Consider the following 10658-nt stretch of genomic DNA (forward strand, 5'->3'; position numbering starts at 1 on the left):
TACTGACAAAAGCTTTTGGCGCTTTTATTATCTCTCAATTTTTTTTCAAGATTTTCATGATTTGTTTTACTATAATTACAAATAAATAAAATGAAAATACGATAAAATGATAGAATGAAGACTATTCTAGTGACTGACGATAAGTTATTTTGTTGGCGAGCAGCTTCCAATGTGTTCTACCACAATATCTGTAAAATATCAATTTGAGGTTATTAGAATTTATATAGTCAAGGGGTTTTTGCATTATGCTCATTACTTTCCATCCCACAATTATTGGCACATGCGAGTTTTCCTCGATTGGAGTAGGTCCTTCCATCACTTCCACAAACAGGCAGATACTCCTGTGTTACTGTAGTTTGGATACATCTCCTTTCACAGGAGATGCTTGTGGGACTAGGTCGCCTATGAAGAGGTGGTGAGGTTGTTGTAATCTTCACAAAGAATGTCGATTTAGGAGTCAAATTTTCCTTAAAATCCAATGAAGGCATTGTGAACTTAGTTCTTGGTGTACTGGTAGGTTTGTAATGACTTAAGTAGTTTTCTGTCGTTGCTGGTTCTTTATATTCATCCTCATAGTCATCATATTTGTGGTTTGGAATAAAGTTGCTGTTCTCGATGCCTGTTTTTTGCGAATGATTATTTGATCCTTCTAATTTCATGGGGAATTTTGGTAATTTTTTGTGTAATTCTTGCTGAAAGTCTTGCCCAGAAGGAAGGTAGAATTGTCCACTCGGGAAGACGTTGAAGTTTGCTGGAGGAAGTGTTTCAATTGTCTCAGTAGTTGTTTCCTCTTGCACCTCATTAAAATTATCAGTTTTCATCGGGTTTACAGAAAGCTTGACAAAATCAGGAACAGTTACATGATTTTGGGATGGCTGTTTATTTGCGTAATCTGGGAACATTTCTTGATTTTTGGAATTAGATCTTGGTGGCCAAAATTCAATGACATCTGCAACTTGATCTGATTTTGCATCCTCCTTGCTGAAACTGATACTCGTTGAAGGATGGAAATTGAGAGTAGAAGCTGTTGGCTTTGGTGTGCTTGAGTAGAAATTATTGTAGATTGGCTCTCTCTTGGGCAGATAATACTCATCAGTCTTCATATCATCCTCAAGTTTCTTTTCAAAGTCACTGAAATATTTCTCTTCGCGATCCTGATAAACTTTTCCCTTTTTCTTGGACTGATGGGATGTTCTCCTAGGCAGTTCAAAAATAGGTATAGAAAATCCTTCAGTAATTATCTCCACATTCTCATTCTCCTGAGAATCGTCGTGAAGGGAATTCTTTGTAGTGGGAAAGGATGGAACTGTGTACTTTAGGGCTTCCTTAACACTTCTCGATGATTCTAAGTACATCCTCCTAGCATCTTCCATATATTTCCCGATGCCGATATTTTCCACATCTCTGTGATTACTCGCAGAATTCAGGAATGGATACTTAGGAAATTTATGATCCTCTGGTATATTTTCAACTACTTCATATGTTGTATCCAAGTGACCGGTAAAGGTCTGCGGAGATGTTTGCTGAAGACTGTGATGAAAGTTTGAGGTCTTTTTTTCATAATATTCTGGAAAGCAAATGAAATAGATGAAATATTAAATTTCCTAAAATTATATGTGCAGTTAAAACTTATAAATATACTTATACGTTAAATATTTTTAAAAGTTAAGTAAAAAATGTTAGATTTTGAGTGCAAAATTATGCAAAAGTAAACTGTAAATTAATTTAAAAAGTCTCTATTAGAAAAAAAATCAAAATCTAATATTAAAAAAATAAGTTATTCATTTCAAGAAAAAAATATAAATTACATAATTTTGAAAAATTTAAAATTTAAAACGTAAATTCCAAATTATTCATATCCAATGAGAAAGCATAAAGTGGTTAAAAGATTAAAGTTTCAGCCTAGTTCCTAGAGCAACTGGGTGCAGGAGTGTTAAAAAAGGTATGCAATTTGCAGTGTTTCTTTCAAAATCTTTTAAATCCAAGGGGGAAATATTAGGGTCGGAAATGGTGTACAGATGAAAATGAAGTGCTTGGAAGTCTTTGGAAGTGGGAGTGTCCGAAAATAAAGTCTTCTCTCTTTAATTCTGAATTTTACAGATTATACGCTACTTTTAGCTTAGATTTTAAATTCGAGTGGCAAAATACGTAAGGAACAAAAAGGTGTCTTTGTAGTATTTAATGTTAATCGAATTTTGAAAAGGCCTCTAAATGATCGACTTCCACAAAAAAGCATTTTGGGTTTTTTTTTTATTTAGATCATGTTTAAATGACTGAAAAGTGACTTGAAAAATTTTGATATTGAGATTTATTCTTGAAAAGATCACCTTTATTTTAAATGGTCTCTAACATTAACGGCAATATTCTAGGTATTCGAGTGGCAGGCAATTGAAGATATTGAAGAGATTATTAAGATTTTGGAAAACAACAATTCGATCGATTTTCGCTATTTAGAAAAGCTTGGATTTGTTTAAAAGTTAAAATTTGTTTAAAATACATGGTTGTCACATCTTTTCACTGAAAGGAATAAGGGGAACTGTAGAAACTGTATTACGGGTTATTGCGGTACTTTTTAGTCGTAACTTTAACCAAAGACTTCTCTATCCAATTTCGGAATAGAGGATTCTGTGCAGTGGTTGAACAGGTATGAAGTCTTTGGGGTTAACGGGAGTGAAATAAGAGCGTAGTGGTACATGGTGTTCCGGGAATAACCCTAAAAACATTTCACTGATCTGACCGCTATGCGGATGATCTATTTTTGAAAGTAAATTAAATAACTTTTTCAAATGTGACCAGAAACTTTTAGCCGATAAAAATGATCAACTTTTGGAAAACAATTATTTTTAATACATACGATCTTAAATAATTTTTTTTTGAAATACATAAATAATATTTATTGATTACAGGCAACTAATTTGCAAAAAGAAAAAAATTAAAAAGCATTTTTTATCATTTTTAAACCAGTTTATATACTTATAAACTATAAGTATATAAAATTATAAAATATTTAAAGAAAATAAATGAAAAATAAATTACTTGAGAATTTTTTAAGGTTTCTCAATTATATTTTTCTTAATATTAAACAAATGATTGATTTCTAAGTATGAGAAGTGCATGAAGTGCAAGAAGTGCTGGAAGTATTGCAGCATTTTCGGGAGTTTTCCGAAATGCTGGAAGTGTAAAGGGCTCCTCCATATAAATTGTGGAAGTGCCTGGAAGTGGTGTACACATTTTCATCCTAATATCTCCCCCTTGTTTAAATCAATTTCCCTTAATAATTTAATCTAAAGTTTAAACCTAAAGCTTCACAAAAATTTTACTTTTAGAAATTACAATTAAGCAATATATGGGTAACCCTTTATATCTGAAAAAGTCAAGTTTATAAATTTTATATACACTTACCAGGAGTAGCTTGGGTGGTTGATGCAAATTTAGGCTTCTCCCGAGGCCAATGCTCATGAGTGTATCTCCCAGATTCCACCATTTTTGTATGCTTCGGGAAAAACTCTTGGTGTTGTAAATTCTCCGAGGGAGCTTTTACGATATTTATGGCATCTCCTGGAGCAAAGCTCACTTTTGCAGGTATTTGGGAGTCCTTTTTGTGGCTTGGGGGATTAACAATATTGATAACGTCTTCAGAGGCAAACGTGAAGGCGGGATCCTTTTCTTCTCTATTAAACTTAAAATGTTGTTTCAGCTGTAGTGACGGACTTAGGCTGATAGGTTTGGAATCCAAGATATCATGTCCTCCAAAATCAAATTGATAAGGCTCTGAAAGGGGTTGAGTCTCCAATTTAGACTTCAATGAGTCTTGATGTAGGTGTGAAGGCATATTGATTTCTCCTGTGAGTTCATGATAAACTCCTTTATCATTCTCAATGAGACTAGCCTCAATGTGAGGGGGGATATTTACACCATTAGATGAAGGTTTTCCCACAATTATCTCAGATAATTGAATGGGTTCTGGAACTGATGCCTTTGCCGATATAACCACTGGCTCAGGTTCTACACTCTTCAGTGGAAGAGTGTAGAACGTATCAAGAATTACGGGTTTGGGATTATATGCTGGATACTTCTTCTTTTGTGTCATTGCATCAAAATCGGCCTTGAATGTTGTATGAAGTGGAGACAATGGTGTAGCTTTCTGTTTTGGAGGTTCCTTTTTGTAATTCAGAATTTTGTATGTGACTTTCCCAGGTGGTCGACTTGAACCTTTATTTCCTCCCCCACCCAGAAAGCTCCAATCAAAGCCAAAATTGGGAAGGAAATTGCTCAATGATGAAGTTAAAGTGGATGAGAGAGAAGAATCTAGAGAAAAAGTTATTGTTTTTAATTGTGATCTTGAACTTATAGCTTTAAGCCTGATAGCTTTATACCTGATAAATATTGTGCTTTGGGAGGCGGTCTCATAGGTCTAATTACGAAGAGAGGACGTTCGTTCTTTGTATATCTCGCTTCACGCTGACTCTCCGCAGTTTCCTCATCTGGCCCATCAGTGGCAACAGCTAGAGACACTGCAAGAGAATCCGGGTTAGATTGCGGAAGATTTCCGACTAACAGCTTTTCACTCAGATTAGTGATCTCGGCTGCATTGCAAATGAGCTCTCAAGATCAAGAGAAATTTAACAACTTGGACAAAAAAACATCTCATATTCTTAGATTGTTTTTGCCCATAAAAGGAAAATTCATTGAAAATCATAAATTTTTGTAACAAGAAAGATATTAAATCAGTACCTGCAACTAAAATAAGAATCCTTGATAACCACATTTTGACGATTAATCCAAATAATCCTTTTAGACAACAAAATATCACTCAAAAACCACTCAGTACACTGATGTGATACTGTAATTTAAGAATTGTCTTTAGAAAATCACTTAATCACTAGTTATTCAAATTAAACACAATTCACATTCTTCATATCTCGATCAGATGTTGCAACACTCGATCTTCAACTTCAACTGACGACTTCGGTCTGAAAGAGTATTTATTAAACCTTCCTCCACTCCAAGATCATCCATATACATCTGTATCTATAGCTTTCTTTGCTGCTTTTCTCTGCCACCAAAAAAATTGAACCAAAATCAGCGAAAGTCTCCCCCATAGAATCAAGATCATTCAGCGTGTTAAATTGTCACATTATAAGTTTTTTATTGAACTCTTCTGCAGTTAAGTTGAGAAATTTTTGTCAATTTTAAAGTCTTTTGTATGTATTTCTTCTCGAAAGAGGAAGACATTTATGTAATAAAATATCTTAAAATTTACTTGGGATATCTTTTTTTTTATCCACTAATAGGGACACAGGTTCCAACAAAAAGAACTTGAATATCTAGAATAGAAAAAAAAATAGTTAACAAAAAATCCATTAACAATTGTATCAAAAGAAATCTTACTTGCTCCACAAGCAACGGCACAGTCAAACTTGGCCATATTGTGATAACTTTGCTGATCTGATCCACAAACAGGGCTGTATTGACTAGTAGTTGGACAAGCATCAAAGCATCGTAAGAAAGATTCTGAAGGTGCCTCAGTAACTCCCGGAGGTACTGGAAGATGTGAAAGATACAATAAAATAAAAAGATCTAAACTTTTAATTTTCAAAAGATCTCTTACGTGTTGTTCCAGGTCGTTGAGGAATTGGAGGATTCTGTGGGAGTGGAACCTGAGGCCCCTGAGGACTTTGTGGTCGGCGATTAACATTTGAACTTCCCATATTCACTTGGTTGTTGACATTCCTGTTATCATCATTTGTATCACTCACTCCCCATGACCACCCAATATCATCATCTACAGAATTGGGATCTTGGGCTTGATCTGGCCTTAATTGCGGTAAACTGTATGCAAAGCAAATGAATCCTGAAATCAGAAAACAGGAATATTTTGTGAATAATAAAATAATAATAATGCTGGCACAACATTCCATGAAAGAACAAGGCCTTCCCACAAAGGGATTTCTAGACATGCATTATTATTTTTCTTGTACGGGATGAGGTTGTCAGTCCCATGCCCGTGGAATCAAGTGCAGTGAAGCTCTCTGGATGCAATCCGAACACGTAAAGGCATATATTTAATTTTTTGACGTCAGATAAAAGGACAGATAATCCTAACCGGCTTATGTAGGTGAGATTCTTAACGTGAGCTAACTCGGAGTACATGCAAATTCGATTTGGAGCTGAAGTTGGGAGACGCCATTCAGTTATCTTGAATCAAATTCGTGAAATTATACAAATTTTGTATTTAAACCAAAATATCAAGGATTTGGATGAACTGACAGAAAAGTGTTATATGGGTGAAATGTAGACCAAAATGTTCTCTATAATTTTGCCGTAGAACTTGAACTCATCGATTACTCAGAAACCAAGATAAACGAGGTTTTTTGTTTCTTAACTCGTTTTTTCATCCAGAGTGCCCCAAGTAGTCATTTGTTGAACTTCAACTATATCAAAGAATTGTTGTATTTTGTGGGACTTTCCATTTAAAACCCTATTTTAAGTGTCTTTGTGGAGTAGAGGCAGTCAAATTGGCATCTGAGTGATTTCAAAGCGTTATTATTGGAAAAATCATTTTTTTCACACTTAAACGGCAAAATCGGAGTGATAGCGTAGTCTGAGTGGAAAATGATGTATGGACGAAATGTAGAGACAAATGTGCTCTACAATTATGTCGAAGTAATCATCAAAATCGGTTAAGCACGTGTCGAGATGATTGAGGTTATGTGATATTGAAATTGGTTTTTCGACTGTGGCGCCCCTGGTGTTGGTCCCACGAAGTTCAAATGTTCTAGAAAGTTGTAGCATTTGGTGAGATCTTTCGTTTAAGCCCTCATTCATCAAAATCGATCACATAGAACCGGAGATATGATTTTTTGAATTTCGTGAAATTTGACCCCTCATATCTCCGGTTCTATTGAAACCACAGCGCACATACGCACCATTTTGGAAACGTCCTAGACTGGACTATAACATACTAAAATTTCATTAACTTGCACAATGCCGTTTTTGAGAAAAATGAGTTTGAATTTCGATGAATTTTGACGCTGTCGCAGCACCACCTGTGATGACTTTTTGAACTTCCATCTGAAAGTGCTCATCGAGACGAAACCAAAAAGGTAAAATTTAGGTCGCTATGTTAATTAGAACCGGAGATAGAGGCCGGTCAATGTTCGAACTTTGACCCCTTATAGCTCGGGTCAGGGGTTATGGATCGACTTAAGGTTTTTTTTGTTTGATAGGTATAATCAACGGCTACAACATACTAAATTTTCAGCCCGATGCACAATGGAATTTTTGAGTTATTTAACTTTTAAGATTTAAAAATTTTCTTTTTTAAAAAAGCGCCCCTAGCGGTGGTTTTATGAACTTGCGATGTTAGAAGGGGAAGTGGCATTTCACGAGAGCTTTCCAAAAAGCCCTCACTTTTTAAATTCTGACAATTAGAACCGGAGTTATGGCCATTTTAAGAAATTTTTTTTGGACCCTTATAGCTCGGGTCAGGGGGGTCGGGGGACCTTAAGTTTGGTATTGATGGAAAGCTCTAAGGCCCAGCTATAACATACTAAAATTTGAGTCCGCTGAATGCCATAGGGGCGGAGCTATTGAGAAAACAAAAAAAGGGGGGTCTTCAAAATGGCGGAAGGAGGGGTGGGGGGTGGGGGGTCTATGCACCAAGTTGCAATTTTCACCCGATATATAACCTTTGCCGAAAACCGCAAGTCGATACCTTTTTTAGTTTAGGAGCTAGTAAGCTCCAAAGAGCGGCCGGCCGGCCGGCCGGCCGGCCGGGAACGTAACTTAGCCACATATATATTCGGAATCAGGAAGTGGCGAAACGGATTTTGGCCAAATTTGAGGTCGATCGGACGACATGAAATTTTGTTAGGATTATAGTAGGTGAGATTGTTAAGAATCTCACCTAATACTGAGATATCATGTTCATTGCAAAATATATTTTATTCAAAAAGCTTTTCCAAAATGCTTAATTACCTGCGTAAGAGATCGAATTAAATATTTTTTATGGTGTTGAAAAAGGATGTCAAGGAAATACGCTATTTTTCATTTTGGTCTGCATGACCCACGTAACCCCTTAACTCTTTCCGGACCGCAGCATATGCTGCAAGCCTATCACCATTTTTTAATCAAAAATATCTAAGCTCAGGAATTAATTGCAGTCCTACAAAAAATATCTTATATTTGGACATCCTTATGTTTTGTAATCATCCACAAGAATGGGATTTTTATCAGTTCTGAATAATTAAAATTTCTTGTTTTTCACAGGGCATTCATATACTGCTTTGGGTACTCAGAGTCCCAAAAGAGACGAAAGAGTTAACTTACGGATACCACTTTTATACTTCAAAAATTACATGCTTGAATTAAGTTACAAATTTAAAACGTGCTATTATAGTAATTAATTGTTTTCCTTTCATAAGTTAAAAATTTATATTCCATTAGAACTTTGTAGTCAATCATTATCTAATAATTTTATTTATATTAATGTTATTATTACTGCCTAAATCGCTAATCACATTTTAAATTAAGAACCATTAAGTTAAAATAAGTAAACTGTTAAAAACGATTAAAATATCATTTTAATTTTGTAATAAAATTCTAGTCAATTGATTGTCAATTTCTGTAATCCCTTTTTATTTTGTGAAATAAAACCTCTGACTCATCGTGTTTAAAAGTTTTTTGAGAAAGCAATGAACTCTTGTTTTATATAAGTTTCAATTAAGTCAAGGTTGGCAGTTTTGCTAACTACAAAAATATACTTCACTTTTATTTTAATTTATTTAATTCATCACAACTAACATTAAACTTTTCACGAAGTTCACGTGACGTATTGAGGAAATCCCGCAATTCCTAATAATGTTACATATTCCGTATACATATGGTAATTCCCTCATTTAATGTTTTATGTTGAAATTAAAAATGTCTTTTAAGTATACATATGTAAATATCACATTTCTTGCAACTCTAGAGCCCGTTTCATGTAATTTCCATTTTAGCAAACAAAAATAATAACAGAACTTCAATATTATTCGGAATAAATTTGTCGATCAATTCCTCTCCCAAGATTACCCATGAATTATTCATTTCAATCAAATGGAATTTTCCCTGAGGCGCTTTAAGCTACTACTGCACCTGAAAATGGTCATGTTATCTTCTTTAGCAATTCGCCTAATGACTTTCTGCAAAAATTTCAACCAAATTGAAAAGAAAGTTCCCGGTTTCGGTGCAATTTGTTCACACGTGTTGAATACTTATAGCAGGTGAGACAAATTGCAAATTGGCGTATAATTTGACGAAATTATTTATGGTGAGATGACGTTCTGTGGAATTCCGGATGCAAAATCAGCAATTAATATATTTCGATTTGGAACCCAAAATGCTTGTTATGTAAGACAAATGATTTACGATCAGCAAATGAGACACACTTTTTGATGATCTATTTTCTCGCTTTTGTGCTCTATGTATCTTAATTTCTAATGGAGATCTCACTAACTGTGATCTTGTGGTTGTCCAATATAAAAATTGACGGCGTCATTAATTTCATTAGGTCTCAAAGGCGCGAGAAATCTGGTGCTTTCTCGTTTGAGATCAATCACTTTGGATTTCCATCCATGTCACTCACCGAAAAATACGATCAATCCGTAGAAATTCATTGTGATTACCGAAGAATCTGTGGGACACTTTGTTTTCAATCTTACGAACACTAAGAATGTAAACTTTTCCTTTCAGAGCTCACGGATAAACTGGTGGCTCATTTGACACCAACAGTTGTCTTTAAAGACTTCCATCTGTGCTTGTATCAATATTTTTCGTGCACTTGACATTGAGACTGTGACTGTTTGCGAGTTGGCCATTTATCACTTACACGATTCACATGGTGTCTCATTGCTACAGAATTTCTCAAACAGGAAAATCCAGTAGATTCTCGCAAAACACCTCAAGAAATTATGCCTTTGGTGCTTACTGAACCATTCAACACTTCCATACTAAACCTCATTTGTTTTTATCATGTGCCATTTAACCCTCTCTCTGCGTCTGCAAGAAAAACCAATCTCATCTCCCAGGGTCTTCTTCAGTATTTTTCTAACCCATGCAAAAATTGTCTCCAACCTCTCCAACGGATTTGCAAAGTGTGATCAGTGATAAGCTCTAATGAACTTATGATGGTTGTGATTCTTTACGGAAGACATGGGCGAAATTTACAGGCATTTAGGGATGCTTGTCCATTGAAGAAATGGTCGAGATGGTTTAAATAAAAAATTTGTATAATTACACGAATTTGTTTTAATATAACTGAATGGCGTCCCCAATTTCAGCTCTAAATCGAATTTGCATACAGTCCGAGTTAGCTCACATTAATAATCTCACCTACATAAGCCAGTTAGGATTATCTGTTCCTTTTTAACATCAGTGAACTTCAGTGTATCAAGTCAGACAATATTTGGCGTGTCCAGTTTATCATTTCGACCGGAAAACTGGTGGGAACTTGTATCCCGAAATTGGCTTATATCTACTCCGGGCCGGGATACATTTATCTGATTTATTTTACTTTGTTTCATTATGCTCGCAAGAAAAAGCTAAAAATTATATATGTACCTCTGAACTACATGGTTTTATACTGGCAATATACTCATGTTATTACAAATGAAGAT

The 10658-nt window shown here is 35.1% G+C and overlaps 2 protein-coding genes across 2 annotated transcripts; both read right to left on the bottom strand.

Annotated features, from left to right (window-relative positions):
- Positions 1-5053, bottom strand: LOC129801736 (uncharacterized). Its single transcript, XM_055847030.1, has 5 exons — positions 4735-5053; positions 4377-4514; positions 3403-4308; positions 257-1567; positions 1-188 (listed from the first exon to the last, which is right to left on the bottom strand). The coding sequence occupies exons 1-5, from the start codon at positions 4766-4768 to the stop codon at positions 145-147; spliced, it is 2433 nt and encodes an 810-aa protein (XP_055703005.1). The 5' UTR covers positions 4769-5053; the 3' UTR covers positions 1-144.
- A 71-nt stretch (positions 5054-5124) lies between these two features.
- On the bottom strand, positions 5125-9989 carry LOC129801738 (uncharacterized). Its single transcript, XM_055847036.1, has 4 exons — positions 9629-9989; positions 5612-5854; positions 5392-5544; positions 5125-5327 (listed from the first exon to the last, which is right to left on the bottom strand). Exons 1-4 carry the CDS (start codon positions 9657-9659, stop codon positions 5281-5283), a joined length of 474 nt encoding a protein of 157 aa, XP_055703011.1. The 5' UTR covers positions 9660-9989; the 3' UTR covers positions 5125-5280.
- Positions 9990-10658: the final 669 nt, after the last annotated feature.

The sequence above is a fragment of the Phlebotomus papatasi genome, chromosome 2 (genome assembly GCF_024763615.1).
Source record: "Phlebotomus papatasi isolate M1 chromosome 2, Ppap_2.1, whole genome shotgun sequence".
Lineage (NCBI taxonomy): Eukaryota > Metazoa > Arthropoda > Insecta > Diptera > Psychodidae > Phlebotomus > Phlebotomus papatasi.